Genomic DNA, 23,149 nt, shown 5'->3' with positions numbered 1-23,149 from the left:
TATTGCTATTGGTTGCATCTTACTAGGTCAGTATGTACTCATTATTTCTATCAAAAGTAATTGCTTGTTTGAAATTTTGACTTAACATGGTCACTGTGTGTGCAACAACTCTGGCCAAGGCAATACACTAATCATTTAGCACTTCCCACCATGACAATGATGAAACCAAAAAAGATGACACCAGAGACACTGCCAGTGTAATTGTACCTGCTAAACTAAACCTCTCATCTGGCTCTTGTATCCACCCATATGCAGAGAAACGTGCATTGAAACGGGGCTGGCAGGGACCCTGAGGAGTCCAAAGCATCTACCACTACAGCTAATCCACTGCTGACAGGCGTTGGTGCAACATGTCCCAGTGATAGAGACACTGCTCCCTCCCTATGCAACCTCCTGAGAAGCTCTTCCCCTATTGCTCCTTGTCCTCCCACCATGGCCATGGACATGAGTGTCTTCCCTTCCTCTCTGCAGCAAGATTTTACATCTTCCCCAACTTCTCAGACTAGAATAAAGCAGGTTTTCCAAGCTTTGCTCATAGTTCTTGTTTTTCCAACCTCTGGAGCTTCTGCTCATCACCTCTCCTTTTGCGCTAAATATATGCATCCTCCAGCCCAAGCTCTGTTAGTGTCAACTATAATGGAATTATGATTGCTTGGTGTGCCTTGCAGAGGACAGACCCACATAGATGTCCCAGGGTGAAACTTTCTTTTTTCCTAACACGACTGTCAGCCATGACTGATTCATATCCATTTTCAGCCCCTGGAGGACTGTTGCCTGGTCCTTACCCGTTTAATGTTTGGGCAGCTGACGTCTCTGCCTAAGTGCAATACTTTGCACTTGTTCTGCTTGAACTGCATCTTAAAGCATATTATTCAGATTTGTATTTATTGAGAGTGCAGCCCTTACTCTAACATCTCAACTAAAAAACAAGTTTTCTCTGCAGACATGGCAAGCACACTGCCAGCTGGACTTGGGCCAAATGTAGTCTACTGGCAGTTGTTTTTCCAGTTATGGAGGGGCTTTTTAGGACAATCAGCAGCCTGTTGTAATCTGGACCTTTCTGATTGCTGCTCCTTTAGTATCTTGAAAAAAAAATGCACAGAAGAAAATCCTAGTCCAAAGCTTAACAATACATTGTGTTCTCTCTTTGATACCTGTGCTATTTGGTATTCCTCCACCAGCATGGTAGTGGCATATATCTTAAAAAAGAAGTGTGTGTGCAAGTATCCACAGACAATCATGCAGCCAAGTACTGAAACTTGTTTTTTGCTGGCAGACTCCTCCCTGCTGCCTTGTTGTTCTGCTCTTTGTCTTTGAGCCGTTTAGTATATGATCTCTCTGCCATTTTTCATGATGTGTGACAGTATTTATATCTGAGCCACATGTGCACAGCACATTTGTCAGCTAAGGATTTTGTACAGTGCTCCACAAGCCATTTCAGTGAGATGTGGGTCTTGCTTCATTTACCCTTGGTTATGAGTGGCCTTGCAGGACCAGAACTCGTGGTGACTTGACTGAAGACCTGCACTTCTGGGGCACTTATGAAGTCAAAGTCATATAAGTCTGCACTTGGTCTCAAGCTAACAGGCAGAGTATCTACAGATATGTCTAAACCTTAATGGACTTGCCTGGTATCATCTTTCTTCAAATCCATGAGTCAATATTAAATTCTTTTTCTCTTTAATGATTTTCCCTCATGATTTAAATGCAGATTTAAATGCAGCTTTCTGCATGACAAGAGTCTTGGAACCATATCCTTCCTGCTTCCTGTTCCCAGAGCACATCAGCTGGACAACAGCTCTTCTGAAGCCCTAACTCAATACTCCTTTTGATAACTCAGACATCTAATACATACTTCTGAACAGTTGAGACCTCTAGGGGCTCTTGAACACATTTCACAGAGTCTTGGTTACTTCCAAATATCTTATCTGCTTTTTGCTGACAACTTTATACCTCTCTACAGAAACTGGCTAGACTACACCAGTTTTCAGCTGAAATGCTTCATGAGTAAGAATTTAACTATCTCAGAGGCTGGAGAATTCTTCTGTTTTTTGGGAGATATATTTCCCTTGACATATTTCTGTGGTTTTTTTCCTTGTTATTTATTCTCCGCACCATTTTTTTCTCTCCCCATCTCTTTCTTTTTATGTTCATTTTTGTTTGAAAGCTAGCTAGCAAGAATAACAACTGACAAAAAAGACTGAGTAAAGCTTTTATAAAAATAATCAGGGGGTAAAGCAAGATGAAGTGAAAGAGAAGAAAACAACATTGGAAAAATTTTACTTCATGTAAATCAAAATGGAATTTGATTAAAATTAGAGTTTTCCTATTTTTAAGAGAAAGTCATGTCTCATCCTATAATTCTTGATTACGTCTGCCTTTTTCCACTGGTTCCTTCTGTGATAGCAAAAAAACCCCAAACGAACAACCTTAATTTCTGTTTCAATCACTGCTGATATGAAGTGACCATGCTGTAGGGAACAGTCTTGTGCTAGGAAATGTCTCACTTTGGTTGGGTCTGTGTGTCCCCACCTCCTCTTAAACAGTCCTTTATGGTCTCTAAAATGCTACTGGTCCACATGTCCTCTTCTGCTGCTACTGTTCTTTGTCCATCTGTCATTTACATGACATACAATTTCTAATAATAATCTGAAGTAATCTTTGCATATGATCTCATCAAGCTCTTGCTGCGCAGGATTAAGTGTTATAACAATGGTATGAAGCCAGCTCGAGGAGACTGACCATCTCTCCCTCTGGCTGCCTCACCACAGTCCAGGGCTGGATTTGTGGGTGAAGATAACCTGGCTTAAGTGATGGAGTGGACAGGATTGCGGAGAAATTGTCTTTTGCATTTTGCAGTTACACACTGAATAAGGGCCTTGATTAAGGATGCCCAGGCTTCAGAAGTGAAGGCAGCTAATGCAGTCCAGATCTCCCAAGTATTGGCCAGCACTTCAAATGCAAGATTTTCCCATTTCCCTAGCTAAACGTTTCTTTACTATAGAAGGTCATTCCTGTTCCACATGTTGTTTAACATAAAAAAGATATATTACACCATCTGGCTGCATTCTGGCTTTCATGGAAGTGAGGAAGGAATAAACCAGCACTGGCTAAAACCAAACACGAGGCAGCTGGGCTTTGATGGCTTCAGCTGGGAGACTTAAAGGGCATCCATCGCTGTTGCAGGAAAGCTGCTGCCCTGGTACAATTCCCAATGGCCTCTGTCCTTCATGTGCTTTAGAGGGTCTGTAGCATTGGTAGTCAACCCCAAAACTCATGGCCATTGGCTCTGGCCAAGACTGTTGGCAGACTATAAGTAAAGAAACTACATCAGCCCACCAGGTGATGAATTTGACTAAAATCTTCACCATGGACCCAAGCAGTACTTCTCTGCATCACTGTGTCCTCTCCAACACCTGCCAGCAGCCACGGTGGTTGGGAAGGATATGGAACTGCAAAGGACTTCAACTGAGCTCAGCAAAAAATAATCTCTGCACATGACCTCAAAGCTAGTTTTGTGACTCAGGCTCTCAAAAATGAGTACAAAAATAAGCAAATCACTGATAAGTTGACTAATGCAACAAACGCTCAAACTTTCAAGTGTGGTATCTTTTTTTTTTTTTTTTTTGTAGAACAGGTTTTTCTGCCTTGGCCTTCTTCACAAACAGTTTGTGATATAACGAACATGTAAACACCCAAAACAGTTCATGCCAGTGAATGTTTCACATTATTATGGAGGTAATATATTAGGTAGGAGACAGTTAGGTCTCGTTTTCCAGGCACTGTAGAGGTTTTGCTGCAAAGAGCTGGCAGATAAAAAGGGGACTGAAGGCGTCTGTAGAGAAAAGGAGAAAATTGGATGGGTGATTCTGTGAGGCTAAAAATACAGAGAAATATTTACTTTAAGAAGATTGAGAATTGCAGCTCACTCCCTGTCTTTAAGAGGTGACACTTTAATGTACAATTTACAGAAGACAGGCGAGTCTTTTAGAATGTACTGAAAAATGCTAGACAACTCCCACTCATGATGTTTATTAGTAGAAGATGGCAATGAATCTGTAGGAAAAGATGGGAATGAACTCCTCAAACACTGTTTTGTGTGTTGTGTTTTAAGCATAACCCTGCTTCATTAAAAGTGTTTCCTAAAGGAAGCTGTTAGATTTTATACAGAGTTTCCTTTATGGTTCATGACCCAGACAGACCAGCTTAAAGAAGCATAGCCCCATTAATGAATTTGTTTTGGCCTGAATAACCCCTGCACACCACTGCTAAGTGCAGCCATTGTTATCAAGCCATTGACTGCTGTATTCCACTGTTTTTTGCAAAATAATGTAGAGAGAATTGCCTTGCTGTAAAGGATCTCTACTGCTTTAAGGAATGGCTCTCAATGGAGGAAAACTCTCAGAAGGGGATTTACAAGCCAGGGCTGATGCTGCTCACCCTTCCCGAATGCAACAGGCTGCCCAGCCTCCACCAGGACCCCGGCGCCTGCACCCGCATCCCTTTCTTCGGTAAGGTGGCACACGCTGTCCATTGTCCTGAGAGCTGTGGTCTTGGTGAGGGAGGGGGAAGGATGCAACCTGTAATTTACAACTAAAGTCTGATGGTGGGTACTGTCCTGTCAGTGCCTGTGCATGGAACTGTGACAGCCGCACCAGCTGTTTGCCTGGCTTATCAGACTGGGGTGCAGGAAAAAATCCCTCGTGTAAATAAAGCCTGGCTCTTTTCTGAGAGGGTCATAACAATCTCATTGCCAAAATCAGTCTTAATGATGATTTCCTTTCAGGTGCCATTGCAAAGAAATAAGCTGCTTAAGCACTGCTGGGAGGGAGCTTTTTACCATAGCACGCTCCTGAGCAAGCACCCAGTTAGATCACATCCTGCACAACCCCCCTTACCTCTTGTCTTGTCTTTTTACAGATATTAAGAAGGAGAATATAACCAGTAAGTAGACGGCTCCAGACTTTACGTTTCTAGAGGTGGGCATGATGTTCTTTGTTGAAGATGCAGCTTGCACGTTTTTGTGTTTTGCTCTGGTCCTGGCTGGCTGGATTCAGGTTATTACTAGGGAATGCCTGAGCTTCCATATCGAAGGCATGGGAAACATGTTTCCAGCTCTTCAGAGCTTGAAGAGAACATGTGCTGGTAACTATTGAAGGTGATTGGAGAGGCATGATACTTTTAGGTGGTACCCTCCCATCCAGCTGTTTCTCTTTCTTTCTGTCCATTGCTTGTAGTTTTGCTTTACCCTTTTTTGGTATTTCTGATAGAGCTACGGAGGTCATTCCAGCCTCACAGGCTGTCACTGACATGGCTACCTACAGCAGGCCAACCTTGCAAGACATTATTGCCTCAAATGCCCCAGCATTCTCCTCCAGTCACTTCTGAAATCTGGCTGCTTCCTGCATGACCCCCTAACGACCAAGAGTGAGACCCAGCCAGCCCCTGTGGAGCTGCTGTGACTTCTGCCGGTCTCCCACCCTGCTGCTGTTCACAGCTGAAACATGCACCTCCAGCTCTTCCAACAGACACGCAACTGCTGTTGGAAGCTCAGACACTGGACTTGTCCTCTTGGAGAAAGGAAGAACCTCCTTTTTGCCATGCTTCTGAGGAGGCGAGGTCTGCAGATTTGGCAGATGCAGGCACTTTCTGCATAGAGAGAAGAAATGAAAAAGATGAAATCGAGAATTTTGGGCTCTACCTGGTCATCCAAGCCAAAGACACCTGGTGCTGCACACCTGGTAGAGAAGCACTTTAGCAACCCATGGGCACTCCAGCATCACTGCCCAATGCTGACAGCCTGCAGCTGCATCCATCCCATCCCTGGGGAAAGGAACATGAAGGAGGGATGCCAGCAAATGAGTGATGCATTCACGGGGTGGTTTCAGCCTCCTCTTGGATGTCTGCAAGTTCAGAACGTTGCCGCTGTCTTCTGTGTAAATGTGTGACCTTTTTGTTCAGTTTCACAGTGTTTTCCTGGAGTGGCATTGCACAGATGTGCACTATTCAGTCAAGAATCCAGGACGCATAACTGTAACATTTTAGTGGTATTTCCCCCTCTTTTTAGCTTTAGAGTCATTGTTATGTGCACAAAGATTGGGGAGCATGAAGACAACCACTTTCTAACTTGCCCATCAAAGTTATTTATTAAAGTCTAGTTGGACCACCTTTATGACTCCCTCTGTCTTTGTTGTAGCAAGACCATGTATGAGAGCATCTGCATTTTCCAGGTCACCAAGCACTCAAGGGTGCTTCCTTAGTGTCCCTGTTGCCCCTAAAGTTCTTCACATCGCTCCTTGAAGGTGTCATTCTGATGTTTATATCAGGCCTGTGCAAAAGTTTTTTCATGTTGGTTACTAGGTCAGTCATGAGGCAGGCTTCAGGCTTTACTTTCCTTGCCTTTGAATGTGAGGCATGTAAAACGCTGCGCACAGGCACACAACTATGTTCTAGAGCAGCTTAACAAGATTTTGCACCTCTGCAGAGCCACAGGTACTGGTCATGTGGGGGCTGCTATCTTGTTGCAGGTGTGAGACATAACATGGTAGCTTACACATCTGTCGAAGAAGTCCGAGTTAGAGCATTTTACTTTGCATTTGTGATGGGTTAAGTGTGCTCATGAAGTCAATGGCCACTCCTACACTGCTGTATTTGCATGTCTTGGGCTACAGGAACATAATCCTGTGTTTGAGCTCACTCACCTGGAGCAAACATTGTCATGGTGATATTTCTACCTACCCATGTGGTGAAAGTTCAGGAAGCTAAAGGTCTATAAAAGACCCATAACTGCAATCTTGAGTGCAGAGGGTGACGCAAGAAGAAAAAAGCAGATAGTGATTGTGATGCATTTACTATGTTCTTCCTACAGGAGAAACAGGACAATCTGCAAGGGTAAATTAAAACATATAGCTTTTGTCTAAGAGTTAGATGAAAACTAATGCAAAGCTTTCATGAAACTGAAAAAGATTTGCTTTAAAAAGCTTTGTTTTAGAACAGGTCAGGTTTCCTCCTCGTTTTCCTTTTCTGAGCTGTGAGTTTAACAACACAATAGAAAATAAAATTATGACAACAGTGTTTTCTGGCTTGTTAATTTATCTAACAAGGTTAATAATGCAGTAGACCCTAATGCATGCCATCAAACAGAATGTTAGACTCTTGTCAGCAGAGTTTATGTAAGACTAGCTAGCATGTGTTAAAGTGTGTAAAGCTGCATGTTTTCTGCTTTCTTCCTGCTTCCTAGATTCTGCCAGCATGCTTTAAAGACTCCTATGAGGATAGGTGTTGTCTACATTTATGTTTTGGGAACATATTCCTGCAGTAAAAATGCTCTCAAAATGTTCTGTTTATTTTTTATGCAGCTGGAATAAGCCTTGTGTTTGGAAACTGAACTATGTATTCTTCATTATAAAGAACATTATTTTACACTGATACTATTCTTTCAGACCTGTAGTTGTCTTCAGTGTGTGGTTTCCATGCATGCTAGGAACCATAATTTGTTTCCAAACATTCAGCCTAAGAGGACAAGCACTGTACAGAGGCAGGGAGGAGGGATCCCAGATCTTTGCTATCTACCCCAGGAATGTGGGTGTCTTCCTAATAGTCGCCCCTGTAAGGGTGCAGGCTGGCATTCATGCAACCAGCACTGCAATTTGCTTTTTGCCTTGCTTTGGCCTGGGTGGCTTCACTGTGGTTCTGCTCGGCACTTTCTGTGTGGAAGCACTGTGGATTGGGTAGATGCAGGGCAATCATCCCAGGCCCATGGCCTGTTTTCTTCATCTGAAAGAACTCCAGTTCCCTCTTTGGAGTTTTACCAGATTTCATATTGTGTTTTGAGCAAAAAGTCCATGTAAGTGTGAACAGGAGGCTAAGCAATTCCCTGCCTGCGATTGTCTGGTTCTTTTATGTGCTTCAGATCTGTTGCTAATTGCCACATGCTCCTGTGTAATGACATGAAGTTTATTCTCATGAGCCTCCACAGCAGGATGTGGTCTGAGATGCCCTGATCCCATGTTGTTTTTTATTTTTTCCTAGGGACTTGCTACAGCGGCAATGGTCAGTTTTACCAGGGCTGGGCCAATACCACGGCCTCTGGCATTCCCTGCCAGAAGTGGAGTGACCAGGTGCGCATCAGGGTGAGACCCGCCGAGCAGAGAGCCGTGCTCTGCCTTTTGAAAGAGTTTCCCAAAGCTGGGCAGCTCAGTCCCGGTGGAAGCTGACCAGGAGACAGGTTGCCTTCATTCTTGAGTTCATTGGTGTTTCACACTCTCTTCCTATTTCAATTTGCAAGTTCTCCTTCCCATGGCAAGATGTGTTCTCTGTCGTTCTGGCAAGCTACTGAAAGGCTGTTTTACCTCTGTGTTTCTTTGCTCGTTTGTTTTGCTAACACCACCAGGAAAGATTATACTGAACCACTAATCCATTTTGTTTCCTCTCCTAAGGCTCCCCACTTGCATAGGAGGATGCCTCAGGTTTTCCCTGAGCTGTCTGATGCTGAGAATTACTGCCGCAATCCAGGAGGTGAGAACGAGCGTCCCTGGTGCTACACAAAAGACCCATCTGTGACCTGGGAATACTGCAGCGTGTCTCCCTGTGAGGATGGTAGGCAACTGCAGTTTATGATTTCTGCCACTGTGATTGTTTTGGGGCCATGTGAGGTGTTTGCATTCTGAGTGCTCATGGCCTCACCGATCTGTTCTTTATTCTGAGTTCGGCCAGTCCTGGGTCTTCTCATGGATTCACTCAGCATCTTTAGCCAGAAGATGCTACATGCAACTTAAAGATGGGAAAATGAACATAGGCAAATGGAACACCTTGCTCCAGATTATGTTAAGGCCAAAGAATGAAATCAAATTTCCTGTGGTATTATGAGAAATGGATTTGCCACACTGCGTTTTGATGAGAAGGCAGGGTTTCAGGCATATTTTCCAAAGTTGTTTTGCATTTGATGATTATTTTCAGTAATAAAAACCAATTCTAACTAAAAAAAACCCTAAAAAAGATGGAAACATTATCGCTCTGTGATGTTGAAACTAAGTCTTTCTGTTGTTTCTTGTTCAGAGAACAGGACATTTTTGAAACATATTTCATCCAAAAATCGTGTTTTCTGAATGTCAGTGTTTGGAACTAAGATGATTCTGCTTGCACAGAGAACAGGATTGCTGTGGATTTAAGGGGACACAAGTCAGTATCAGTTTAGCTGGCCTCAAAAAGAATGATTTAAATTTCTTTCTGTTCTCAATCATTGCATGTACAGATTAGCCTTTTCTAGAATGTCTCGGAAAGTACTCATCAGGTGGCTACTTGAGTATTAAATATGATTTTTTTTTCCCTAAAGAAAGAGCCCAATATATTTTACACTGGTTTACCATTTTTTCCCCATAGAGACACTGAGATGCAAATTGTTGGGGGCAAGGGGATATTTCAGGAAAGTATCACTGAGTACTTGGTTTTTACACTCCTCCCTGCAGATTCCTTTCAGGACACATGATACATTGTGGTCCACATTGTAAACCATTGGTCTTTCCCACTGCAGACATTACTATATTTGAATACTGTTGAGGCCATCAGATGTGATCTCCCATCTGCATCTCTTGCAGACTATTCCTTACCAAAATTGTTTTCCTGGCTCAATGGGAACTGTGTATTGGTCTTTACCAGATTGTGGGTTTTCACATTTGGCAAGCAGAAATGGGGTTTGCTTCCTGCAAACTAGGCTTCCCTAGTATGGTCCTCTCATGTAGTCATGCAGTTGTATCTGTAATATCAGTAATTCCTAGGATGTCAGGCTAGCTCTGTAAATATCTCTTAGAGAAAGCCCTATAAACTAGCAGAGACATAACCTCCTGATTTTTTTTTTTTTCATTACAGCATCATTATCACTAGGAACAAGAAAACCAAATGGAGATACTCCAAATCTCCCCCCTCCTCCTCCCTTTTCCCCCACATACTCCATGACTGTTATCATCTCAGTCATCTCCAGCTTTGCTCTGGTTGTGATTCTCAGCATTTTCACCCTGGTTTGCTGCCGTCGGCGAAAGCAGTGGAAAAACAAAAAAAGGTAAAGCTTGGGACTTCATTCAAGGTGACAATGCTGCTTTGAAAGAGGGCTTGCCTGTTTCTGAGAGTACAGTCCTGTGAATTCCTGGTAGAGGGCAATAGCCATCCCTTTGCCTGTGGCAGCCCAATGCAAGCTCTGCTGAGACTCTGTGCTACCGCAGAAGGTGGTCTGGTGGGTCTTTTGGGGACAAGGCATGACACCTTGCTGCAAGGCTCTTTCAGCAGCCCTGCTGCACTTCCTTTTTCCATTCTGGAATAAACTAGCTCCGGAGGAGGTGCAGATAGTTATCTCCTGGTTGAGGGGTGTGTGCACACTGACCAAAAACTGTTCCATCATTTCAGAGAGTCAGAGACACCAACACTCACCACTCTGCCCTCCGAACTCCTCCTGGACCGGCTGCACCCCAACCCGATGTACCAGCGGATGCCCCTTCTCCTCAATCCAAAATTGCTCAGCCTGGAGTATCCCAGGAACAATATCGAATACGTGAGAGATATTGGGGAAGGAGCATTTGGGCGAGTCTTCCAAGCAAGGTAGGCAGCCTATGTGTGAGACCTCTCTACCCAGAGGTTCCCTGGAAAAAATTGCAGACAGGCACTGGAAATGCATTCACTCAAACTAGAATTAAATGCAGGTGTGCAATGTAGTACAGTCGGTCTCAAATAATTGTTTCTGTTGTTCACTGCTTTCTGTTTATATTTGTTAACCTTTTGACATAAATGACTCTCCTCTGTAGTAGATGCAATGTCTTACTCACATACCAAAGTCTGGTGTAAAAGCTTAGCTAAATTTATCATCACTGTTTTTGCCAAGAGTATTGTGACGTGACGTGTTGTGAAATTCTTGTATTTCCCAGTATTTGGGAAATATCAGTGTGTGGTGTTCTCCATTATAATGCCAACACTGGCCAGTAGTTACCATAAAGGGCAACATGTCATGCTACAGTTAGGTCCTGACCTAGTTTCCACTTGATTCAGTGGCAAAACCAAACCGAACGAAAAATCCCCTAAAAACTCAACCCACTTAGGCCATTTTTTTTTCCTGGTGTCCCCTTTAGTTACTCATTTTTTATTATTGGAATTTGCAGCCATTGTTGCTTGTTTTAAATTTAAAATATTAGATGAGATCCCAGTTCTGTTAAATTTCATGGGAAGTGAGATCATGCACTTCTTTGAACATGAAAAATGTTTCATTGAAAAACCCAAATATGAACCCAGTGTTGCCTACACTGAGGTGGGTGTTTTGGCAACCTTGAGGGAGTCCATAATTTCTGCAGGACAGTCTTTGGCCAGTACTGGTCTCCTTGGAAAATCGCATCCCCAAACTCCTGAAAGAAAGTGGACAGACTGTCCAGTTCCATCATTACTGTCCTTTACAGTTGTCAGTTTTGGGATCTGGCTGATTTTGTAGCTGTCTCTGGAGTAGTGTATGATGACCTCAGAAAAACCAGGGGAGTATCAGCATCCCACCATGGGACAAGATGTGCCTGATGGAACTGCTCCCATTGACTTCAAACTGCTCCCATTGACCCTACTTGTAAAAAGCAGTCATAATTCCAGATACTTTGAATGTTTATAGTTATGCTGTTGATATACCTGCTAGGAAGTGAACTACACACAGGTTAAATGTGTTAGAGCAGCAAAACAGCTTCAATAGCTGTGATGGATTTTTCTTCTAATGAGGGGACAAGTTTTTTCTAATGGAAGAAATGCAGGCATACTTTTCTTTAATATAGAGAGAGCTAAAAATAACAAAGTTTGTAGGGCGTGCAGTGGGAAAATCACAGATGCTTAGCCTGTGATTGATTGTTAGCCTGGATGGCAAAGCCAAAAGCATCTGAGCTTGAGAGGAGAACAAAGCTGTAGGAACTGCACCACAGGAGAGCTCAGGTGTCGGGTGCAGGGGCACAGGACAGCTCTCATCCAACTGCAGCACAGCTCTCAGGTTGCCCCACGGAGCATCGTTGTCCTGCTTGCACGGCGGGGGTGTTCACTGCATGGCGGGTGTGCAAGCAGGACAGGTGGTCTTCCTGCCAAATGCTGCTTTGGCCCTGAGCTGGGAGCATAAATATAATTTAAGTGCTGCACAAAACTTTCTGAGCTGGAAATCACTCCCACTCACATGGATCAGAACCTCTCAAAGGGTATTCAAATGTCACTAAAGCGCTGGGTTAAGCAAGTGCTAAAGTGGTGTAGAGACCTTTGTGTGGATTTCATCCACCCCACTGCTGCAATTTCTTTTAATTAAACCTTCTTGTCACTGGAAACTGGGAAAAAGATAGAGGGAAAAAAAAAAAGCAACACATCTTTGCCAGCATTTGCAAAGTGCAGAGTACCATATTCTGTGAAACACTTGCTCTCTGTGGCTTGGAAAAGGAGCCACAGAAATATTGCTTCTGAGTAGCTTCCTTATTTTTATTAATATCTCTAACAAGAGTCCCTCCGAGGCCTTATATTTCCAGGGAACTTTTAAGCCACTGGCACTTCTGCACACCTCTGGCAGATCAACATAGACTGCTGATCCAGTAGCGCCAGCTGTGCATCCCTTGAGGTTACTGAAGATATCACAACTCAAATCACTGCCTTCCCATCTCAGATGGATAAAATGTACTTGTCTACGTGTGTTAAATGGACATTTCAAGCTAAGTTTAGCAACCCTTTTACTTCTCCTCGTCTCATGTTTCTCCCTGTCCTGTAAACACAGCTCTGCACATGGCGCCAGCAATGCCTTTGCCAGTTGGCTTGCTCTGAGTCCTGATTCAGTGTTTACTCACTCCTGGGTCAAGCAACATGTTAGGACAGGAAGCGTCTGGCTATCATTTACCAGCTTCTCCTGAAAGGCTGCTGTCTTAACTGAGGGTAGCTTCACACTGGAAAGGATGAGGAAGTAACCAGTTACCCTAACAGATGTCCTTAAGACAAGATTCAGGACCTGGCTCAGGTCTGTCCTGACTGGGTTGTGATGGCTGACTAAGGATCCTCTCAACCTGGGAGGACCATGCTGGCCCCACATGCCACCAAAGCAACATCCCCATGTGATTCAACACAGCTCAGCTTGCAGATTTTTTCACAGAGGTGGTGCTCCATGGTCCAGACTAAGCCTGCAGCTCAGGATTGCCTAAAAGCCTGGATGTGGAGTCTTTGCTAGCAGACAAAAGCACAGCTTGTTTTGTCTGCAAGAGACAAGGCTGGCCTGAAGGTCAGAGTTCCTCTGACAGAAGTTTCCTCCTGTTCTTTCCAGGTGTAAAAGGTGTTTCTTTGACCTGCTGTCTCAAATACAGCTGAAAAACAGTACAGATGTTAATTAGGAAAAAAAAAAAAACCACAGCAAAAATGAGCCCCTGCCAGTTCAGAGCACTCTCCCGCCCGTGTACAAATTTCCCATAGGATAAGGTAAAAGTACATCTCCACCAGCCTCAGCAGACAATTGCATCCTTTAATGATCTAACAGAATCTATCCAGCTGTGATGCTGAGGAAGATGTGGGGCAGGACACAATCTCAAATACAGATGATGATCCTCAGTTTTTTCACTTACTACTCTGGAAAGAAAAACCGACTGGAATCTTAAAGTCAGGCACTCTTTGTAGGTACTCTCAGGGCAAAATCCCTGACTGCACCACTGGTTAGTTCTTCAAATGGCAGGTACCCGAAAGCCAAATGCTGCCAGTGTTGCACAAATCCATTAATGATGAAGAAAGAGAGGACAACTGCTATCCACCCTGTGTGCTTACAATGGACATTTCTGCTAAGGATTTAGATAATCATGAGAAAGGAAACCCCAGGTAGTTTCTGTTGATGCTTCCCAGTTCTAGAAGAAATTTGCTTCTTTTCTAGAAAGCACTCCACAGTCTGGCCTGCCACCTGAATTCTCCTGGAGCTGTGCTTACCCCTCCTTTGGCACCGCACTATGTCTGCTAGCCAGTGGTGAGTGGTAATCTACAATGAGGCTGGTTTGAAGAGATAAAAACACTCCTCTTTTTACTTTTAAATGCTCTATTGGTTTCTTCAGGCTGCTGCTGCTGGCTTTCTTGAGCGTTAAATTCAAGCAGCAGCTGGTGGGTGCTAGTACTTCTCCTACTAGACTGGAAATTCGCTGCCAGCACAAGAGTAAAAAAGGGAGACGTGTTGCTGCAATGAAGGCAGTAGCAGACAAGTGTGGAGTCTGCTCCTCTGCTCCGGCGTGCCGGACCTCCTCACCCGAGCGTCTCAGCTGCGATCTGGCCACCTGTGAGATCCCTTTCACAATGGGCACCCTGCCATCTTCTGACATTTGACATTTACAGCATCCAAGTGCAACTGTTGCAACAGCCATATGTCTGGAGTAGATGACAAGGAAACTGGAAGTTTGCTTTGGAAATCGGAACCTCATCTTGGGGCTACTGAGCAGTAAAATAACCTGGCATTTGCGCAAGGAGAGGGCAGTCGGGCCGGCGTATTAACACGACATGTAAATGGGCACCACTCTTCACGGGCTCTGGCTGATAGGGAGTGTGTTTTAACTGCAGGAACCTTGGGAAGAATTGGTGTGGGCAACAAAATGCACATCTGAGGTTTGATGCATGTTTGAAGAGTGGAACATGACTCTCCTTTGGTGACATCTAACCCTAAATTTTTGGCAAGCCCATCTCATTACACTTGTTGAGGGTGCAGTGACCTGTGGATAAGAAAATGAAATGAGTCTTTGATTACTCTAAGTCAGGAAGCTGTTTCCTATGGATCTGTGTCTCTAAGCTCTAGCTGAACATTCACCAGTGTCTTAATACAGGTGTAGTCATGCATTACCCTTTTCTTCAGACAGGGCACATATATCCTTTTCCCTTCTGTCCTGTCACTTTTGTCCACAATACTTGCAGGATTGTAACTATTTCCTAGACCTCAGCTCCACCATGTTAAATTCAGATGAAATTAGCTAATGGATTTATAACTTATGGAATTACAGGTACACACACAGGCCACACATACACATAGAGAATGGGGGCAAAAGGCTATTTTCCCTACAAAACCCAGGGAACACACTTACTGTAATTGTTACTTTCACTCTAATGGTAGTCAGATATACCAATGCCACCATTGTGCCAGGTATGGGATAAGACACAGTGTAAAGAGGCTCTTTCAACATTTTTATATAAAATACATTTATTTTTAACTCTGGTAAGCTCAGTCACTACATCCCAAAAGTGAATTGGTTGGATCGAAGAGTCCATCCTGCCCTCTATGAAGTTTCTGATGTGACCTCCAGCCCAAGGAGAGGTTATTGCTTAACAATCTGTTATTTATCTACCTCTTTACCAGTCATTTAGTCCCCCCTGAAGTAAATTATGTCTCTATACCATGCAATACCAAGGTGGTATTTCATGTTCCTTCAGTCAGTGCCAGGGCCTTATACCTTTTCCACTTTTTTTTTTTTGCCCTGTAAGCCTGTTCTTTTGCACCAGAAACAGAGCCTATGCTTGATGTGCATGCATCCATCACTGATTCTTGCCTTTCTCCCCTCTCTTTGCAGGGCCCCAGGGCTGCTGCCTTATGAGCCTTTCACAATGGTAGCGGTGAAGATGCTGAAGGAGGAAGCGTCCGCAGACATGCAGGCAGACTTTCAGAGGGAGGCAGCCCTCATGGCTGAGTTTGACAATCCAAATATCGTCAAGCTTTTAGGTATGTGAATGAGATGCCCGTGTACAGGTACCATCTTCTGCAAATCCGCTGTGGGTTTGTTGGGGGTGCAGGGATGATCACACATGCATGACCAGTGTGTAATGCAAATAGCAATGCTGGTCTCTTTTACAAGAGCAAATGCCCCTTGTAAAAGAGGTGAGCTTGTCTATGTGCCATCACACGTTCTGCTAAATTGTTCACCATAACAAGTCTCGAAACGTAGTTCTGATGCTGTCACCTTAACAAGATGGTGCACTGTAATAAACCCTCTTGGTTCTGCATTGAGTGTGCTGGACATCTTTCTGCCTTGCTCTGCTTCCAGCTTAATGGCCTTGGCACAGATGTCTTACAGGAAAGATACAAGCTTCCTGGAGCTATGATTTACTTTGCGGGTACTTAAAAAAATAGGCACAAGTCTTGTTAGTTTTATGGGTCCCATTTACTATTGTGATGTCTGAACACTCAGCAACATTAAAAAACCAAAATGAAACAAATGAGCAAAAAAAGCCAACCGCAAAAATGGTCTCTTCCTTCCCTTCCCAGCTGAAAGGAAACCCCAGTTTACTGGGTTTTTTAGAAAGTCTCGGTGCCACAGCTTATCTAATAGGGCATTCTTCTGTGAAGAAAGCTGCCGACCAAATTTGTTTTTCAGTAAATTTTCATTTTTTGGCCAAAGTAGAAATTGCTAGAAACCCTCACCAGGCAATCCTGTTCTAAGTTTTTTTTAATGCAGATCTGGTCCCTGTGAACAGGCAGCTGAGATCTTAATTTATTTCAATAGGAAGCTCCAAAAAATATGGAAATACATAAATCCCAGTTTTGTGAAAACTGGATTGATGCAAGTACTTTGGGTACAGAAGAGAAAAGCAGGAAATGCCCCAAACTCAAATAAACAACACATTTTAGGTCAGGAAAGGACAAAGGTATAGGAAAAAAACAGTTTCACGTCGTGAGGGTGTGGAGAAAATGGTCACATTATTGAAGACAGCTTGGATGATAAAGCTCTCACATACACTCCTCATGCTTGTCAGATCCTGATTGTATCACACTGGGAACAGCTATCTGTTTTTCCTCAAAGATTCAACTGTTAGGTCATCAACAAGAATTTCAGATTTCACAACAAATTGGATCACCAATTGCTAAATGATGGCCCTAAGAAAGCAAAACACATGCATTTTAAATGCTGACTTTTGGTAGTTGGCAATTTAATAACAGGCATGGAAATATTTTTGCCATATCACTGTATGCTCAGTAAAACTGCTGGGAGGTGGGTCCTGTACTGATGCTGGCTCCCAATAAAGCTAGTGTAGGGCCAAGAATGTGCCCTTCAGTGGGACTAGGTTCTGCACCTGTCAGATGTGGCAAATCTCTCCTTTCTGATATCTGTTTTTCCTTTGTCTTTCTTGCATATTTGAGTATCTGTCATTCCAAAACTAATTTCTGCAACGAACATTTTTTGCATGAGCTGTTTGAAAAAAAAGGGAAACCCCAAAGAAGCTGTGGTGGGAGCGTCTTTGCATTTCAAGTATTCCACTGAACCCCTGAACATGTCCCTTGTGATTACTCCTGAAGTCTCCCTGCATATGTGTAGACCTTACACTCATATCAGTATAAATACAATAATTACCACAAACAAAAGTATTAAAAAATACTTTAATCAGAACTATAAAGGTCACTTCCTGAAAGTATGTCCTTCTGGTTGCACCTTGGAAAAAACAGAGCTTCTGCTAATGCAAACTTAAGCAGAACTGGACTTTGAAGTAAACCTAGCCCCAAAAGTGTATCTTTTTCTTGGGATGTCCAGACAAATCAATCATGATGTGTTAGCATCTTCCACGGAGCTCAGCATTAGATCCTTGGTGAGGGAGCTTCAAATACCCAAAGGCATGCATGCAAACTTGACGGTATTTGCATTTTCATCCTTATCTCTCTCCCTTCATACATTCTAGAAAGTCTTCTCTTTGTGTAAGTATTTTCGTTTTTTTTCAGTTTTGCACAACAGAACTCTTTTCGCTACCCAAATGACTTTTATGGTGTTTCTGTCTTGTTCCAGGTGTGTGTGCTGTTGGGAAACCCATGTGCCTGCTGTTTGAGTACATGGCCTACGGGGATCTCAATGAGTACCTGCGCGACCGCTCGCCCCGCAACCTCTGCAGCCTGGTGCGCAGCAGCCTGGAGGCGCGGATCCGCCTGCCCAACCCGCTGGCTCTCTGCTGCACCAGCCAGCTCTGCATCGCCAAGCAGGTGGCTGCCGGCATGGCGTACCTCTCCGAGCGCAAGTTTGTCCACCGGGATTTGGCGACCAGGAACTGCCTGGTTGGGGAGAACATGGTGGTCAAAATCGCTGACTTTGGTCTCTCGAGGAACATGTATTCAGCCGACTATTACAAAGCGAATGAAAACGACGCCATCCCCATCCGCTGGATGCCCCCCGAGTCCATTTTCTACAACCGCTACACTACTGAGTCTGATGTGTGGGCCTACGGGGTGGTGCTGTGGGAGATCTTTTCCTACGGCATGCAGCCCTACTACGGGATGGCTCATGAGGAGGTCATCTACTATGTGAGGGATGGGAACGTCCTCTCCTGCCCAGACAATTGTCCCCTGGAGCTCTATAACTTGATGCGTCTCTGCTGGAGCAAGCTACCTGCTGACCGGCCAAGCTTTGCCAGCATTCACCGTATCTTGGAGCGCATGTATGAGAAGGCTGTGGCCACCCCGTCAGCCTGAGGGCTGTGCCCAAGGGGTCCCCTGTGTTCACATGTCCAGACTGACTCAGACCAACCCATGGGCTCCCAAGTGGTGGCTCCATGCAAAGACCTGCTTTAGCGGCAAGAGAAACAGCTTGTTCCTCTGCCAAGCAAGACGTGTGGACTGCACCCGCATATGGGGGGATATACTTCCCTGAGTGGGTGTGGGACTATGCCTCCCAAATGACAAGGCTGACCCCTGGCCACGAGTCCTTGCCTCCTCGGGTTGGCGGAGGTCCTGGCCATGCTAACTCATTACCTATATTAGGCATTTGCAGGAGCGCAGAGTTCACCAGCGAAAGCAAACCAACATTTCACTGGTGGCACTTCCCTTCCTAAGAGGTCCTACCATGTCCTTCTGCATTTATGCTCTTGGCTTTTACCTTTTTCTTCCCTTCCTCAGATGTTTTCAAGTTTTATTTTTTAAAAAAAAAAGATTGCAGAATTCAGTCTTTTTGGGGATACTTTTTACTATTTTATTTTTTGTGTACTCACTTTTATAGAAAAAGGACATTTCTGAAGCCATAGCCACATTCTTTTTTCTTTTAACTTCCACCTCCTCTTGACACTCATGAACATAGCATTGACAGAGTCAAAACAGGAGCCTGCAGGACCACTGGCAGCCTTCCTCATCTCATGTTACATGGGTGAGCAAACGCCTGTCAAGCATTGAGCCAAGCTGGAAGTCCATGGTAAGGTTCATTTGATGTTTGTTAAGATCTCACCCAAATCTTGCTTCAAGCATTGCATCCCATCTTTCCTGCCTTCCCTTGCACCAAAGCTATTTGGTGCTAAGGGAGAAATTAATCCCAAAGGCCTGATGGCACACCTGGTAGGTCTCCAAGGTGTATTTATTTGTCTCTGCCTGCAGTACAGTCCTCACTGTGCTGAGAGCAGGGAGAAACGCAGCTCCTCTTGCAGAAATGTGGCAGATTGTTTTAATTATTTATCCCATTTTCCCTTCCTTTCTGGTTTTCTTTTCCTGACAGCAGCTCCTAACTCCTGCAAGCCCCACTGCAATGCTTGCTGGCCACCTGACTTTGTGTTGTAGTTTATAGGCACAGAATTGAGGAAGGTAGATGCCTGCCATCAGTGGCCTTCAGAGACAATCTAACAGTTAAGACAGGTGGAAAAAAGGTGAGTTCAGACACCACATGAAGTGTTGCAGCCTGTCCATCTACAGGACAAAGGTTAGACTACCCCAGTTACACACTGTCCACAGCCAACCTCCAAACACCAGATATTGTTTATCTGCTAAAAGTGCTCTGGATTTTAATGCATACTTTGGCACCAGAGAAGATTGTGTTCCTCTGAGGACAGGTTTTACCTTTTTGTTCCTTGGGCAGCGAAGAGCAGTTGTTCCAGATCCCCATTGCTGATCTGAAATCTAGCCAAGGCAGGGATGTGCATTATCCCCCCAGAGCAGGAGCTCCAGTGAGTGAGTGGTTGGTGTGGCTTCCATAGCTGGGATGCAGTGGTTAGGTCTATCCAAGGAACAGCAGTGGAGAGCAGCCGTCTCTAGGGCTAAGCTTCAGGATGAGCTTAAAAAGCTCTGTCAACCATTATGAAGAACAAAACTGGAAAACATGTACCTCCCTCTGCTCTTTTCCTGTAATGTGAGCTAATGCCTGCTACATCATAACTTTCTTTTTTCTTTTTTTTTTTTTTTTTACTAATCTTAACTCATTCTGCTTCTGGCCACAAAAGCATAGTTTAGTGTTTTCAGACCACTGATGTCAATTTCATTTGAAGCAAAGAGCTCGCAACTACCCAAGACAGTGAGAGGAACAAGAAATCTCTGTTTGGGCTTAGAAACATCGAAATGGTAAAAATGCTTGGATATTTGCACAGTAAGCAAAAAATGACCAGTGCTATCTTACTCATTCAGCAGTCCTGTCATGATGCTACTATGACAAAATAGTGAGGTCTAGATACTTAAAAAAAATCCCACTTGAGAACCTCGAAATCCTAAATTCAAATAAAATAATTACTGGAGGTCATTACATAGCTCCTTACGTTATGACCACCTCACAGCCCTCAGCATTAAATTCTGTTAGGTTTTGTCAGCCACCCGGCTGTCCTCCCTGCTCTGTGGCAGCAGAGGTGAGGAGACGAGTCTGAAGGGAAGGGGATGAGCTGCACCCCATCTGAGCAGAGGTCCCTGCAGCCTCCACAGAGCTGAGCCCTGGAGCACAGCCCAGCAGCTGCTCCACTCCTGTAATGCAAGGCGCAAATTGAAGAGCCTTGTGGCACTCACAGCAGCAGGGGTCTTGTTGCTCCCCTTAGAGAGGGCAGGGTCAGAACTTGTACATGGGTAGCACCAAGGCAAGGGAGCAGGAACAAGTTGAAAAACTTGTACCACATGCTAATGTGAGCACACACACCTGTTTACAGTCCAAAGGATGGTCTGCCTTTCTGCCTTCTAGCATCACAGTGCTGGCTTCAGTCACTCACTCTCAATTTCCCCCAGCTAGACTGCTTTGAAACCACAATCACGGTTTTCTTCTTGTTTTCATGTGGGGTGAAGTTTTATGCCTATAATGTCACATGCTTTCTTTTTGAAAGAGGGACTCTCGCAAACATGGAAGAGTACCCTTTTCATTGCACTTTTTTAGCCCAAATCCTTCTCCCAGCTATCCTATGTTCAGGTCAACGTGGGCCTGCATTTATAAGAGTGTGGAAAATTTGGTTTTCCTTGTCCAGCATTCCAGCCTTTGCACTATAAGCATGCATTGAACTGTGTGACAGCGAGTGACTGCAGATCAGGATTTAAATGCTGCCTGTGTAGTAGGAGGAGAGACATAATTTCAAGATGAACTCACAGAGAAGCTTTCTGCCGCATGCTCTCCAGGGATGATAATCACGTCCCCGTTGAGATCCAGCAGGAGGGCTTAGCACCTAAATGGCGACGTCCTTTGAGGATTAAATGATAGAGAGACCTTCTGCTGCCTTGGCACATGGCTGGATTTTACCCCGAGAATTTCTTCCTTTTGTACACTTTACAGCTTGCTAAAAGCTGGAGGTTGAATTTCTTTAATGATTTGCCTTCTTTCACAGCTTTCTTTTCTCCTCCTTTTGTTTAAGACTTCTGCTTTCTTCAGTGTATGTTATACAGTCTGTTACTCCAGAGATGCAGAGACTTTTCTGTGTAACTATTACATAACTCAAATTATTTTGAAAGGGAAAAAACAAAAGGATTGTGAGAGAGTAGAAAAGAAAGGAAAATTTGTTAGTCAAAAAGTTGATTGCAAGCAAAAATATTTTGTAGTCTCTGGTTTGGGTTTTAAAATTCACACAGAGAAAGAAGATGAACCAAAAATGAACATTTTGGTGCTTCAGTTCTTGCTCCCACTGACAGCAGAAGGAGTCTTGCAGTCCATGGCACTGGGTGACAACCCTGAGGAGAAGATCTGCAGCACGTTTGATGTAAGTTTCCCCTCTGCAAGGGCCCTGCCCAGGGCATTTGCAGCACTTATACAGCTTTGTCCTGGATGACACATTGTGAAATCTGATCCATCAAACAGCACAGAAATCCTCTCATGTTCCTATGACTCTGTTTAACAGTTGCATTTAAAATGCGAGTTAAAAGCATAAATTCCATAATTGATTGAACACTGCCTGCAACATGATCAAGTTTGGTTTAGAGGAATTGCCTCTCAGACACCTTGTGGACTAAACTCAACCGTCTGGTTTCCTTTCTCCAAGGGTATATAATAGTTATTATCATGTGATTGTTTGTTATACATTTTGTGAATGATGGCTTTGAAAGACATCCCAAGCAGAGATGTACATTTCTCATTATCTCAACCTGTGTAACTCATGTGTGCAATATTTTATAAAATAAAGACATATCAGAAAAATATATTCTGATCTCTCTGTTCTCTTCCTCTTTCAGCACTGGATTAATTTCTGATGCATTTCATATTCTTAAAACAGATCCATTACTGCTTTAATATCACAGTGGTTATACTGTAGACAATTGCAGTTATAAGTTAGCCTACTATGTGTGCTCAAAGGCATGTTTTGGTGGGTTAAATTGGGTGCTACAGGAACGTATTAAGAGACTATAGACTCAATAAGATGCTTCAAACAAAGCAGCCAGTCAGGCTGATCTGGAGGAGGCCATTTTGCAGGACAAATACAGGTCCAAGCAGGAGAGTGCTGGGCCCTCAGCATGATGGGTCTCTGTCCCGACACTAATGGTGCGAGGAGGAGAGAAAGGAGGGTGTTTTTACAGCAGTGTGGGCTGAAGTCCCTTGACCACTTTTCCAATGTGAAAGATGTCTCATGTAGATGGGAATGACATCTGCCTCCCCGCTGATTTCTGCTGGCGTTTGTGCCTGGGTTCTGATTTCACACCTAGACGTGTTGAGAATTAAAGCACGGTGTAACATCAAAAGGAAATTGAGTTTGCTGTCTGTAGAACACAGCTGAGAAAAGTTTGTCACTAATGGGCCTATCTAAAAAGCCGTTAACTCCTTTTTCTGCACGTGATTCTTGAACATGAACTCCTTCTGTAAGTCTATGGGAATTTTACCTATTATAAAATTCATTGCAAATATTTGACAATCAGATTTAGGAGCAAACCAAACTTCTTGACAACAATTAGCTAGGCAAACCATAAGTATGTATATATATATATATATATATTTTTTTTTCCCCCAAACACCATGTGAAATGTTTTCTGCAG

The 23,149-nt window shown here is 43.8% G+C and overlaps 1 protein-coding gene across 2 annotated transcripts in view; it reads left to right on the top strand.

Moving 5' to 3' along the window:
* Positions 1 to 22,301, top strand: part of MUSK (muscle associated receptor tyrosine kinase) — a 58,981-nt gene extending 36,680 nt beyond the window's left edge. The window contains exons 9-16 of one of the 2 annotated variants that reach the window (XM_065656030.1): positions 4,336 to 4,511; positions 4,921 to 4,944; positions 8,032 to 8,120; positions 8,439 to 8,598; positions 9,868 to 10,057; positions 10,399 to 10,590; positions 15,561 to 15,709; positions 17,763 to 22,301. In XM_065656030.1, coding sequence (XP_065512102.1) covers positions 4,336 to 4,511; positions 4,921 to 4,944; positions 8,032 to 8,120; positions 8,439 to 8,598; positions 9,868 to 10,057; positions 10,399 to 10,590; positions 15,561 to 15,709; positions 17,763 to 18,439 — 1,657 coding nt within the window. In that variant the 3' untranslated portion in view covers positions 18,440 to 22,301. Of the gene's footprint in view, positions 1 to 4,335; positions 4,512 to 4,920; positions 4,945 to 8,031; positions 8,133 to 8,438; positions 8,599 to 9,867; positions 10,058 to 10,398; positions 10,591 to 15,560; positions 15,710 to 17,762 lie in introns of both variants that reach the window. The other variant, XM_065656029.1, reaches the window with a different exon arrangement.
* Positions 22,302 to 23,149: the final 848 nt, after the last annotated feature.

Source organism: Caloenas nicobarica, chromosome Z, assembly GCF_036013445.1.
Source record: "Caloenas nicobarica isolate bCalNic1 chromosome Z, bCalNic1.hap1, whole genome shotgun sequence".
In the NCBI taxonomy this organism is placed as follows: domain Eukaryota; kingdom Metazoa; phylum Chordata; class Aves; order Columbiformes; family Columbidae; genus Caloenas; species Caloenas nicobarica.
The sequence above is the reverse complement of the archived record's forward strand: the minus strand, read 5'-3'. Positions and strand labels throughout refer to the sequence as shown.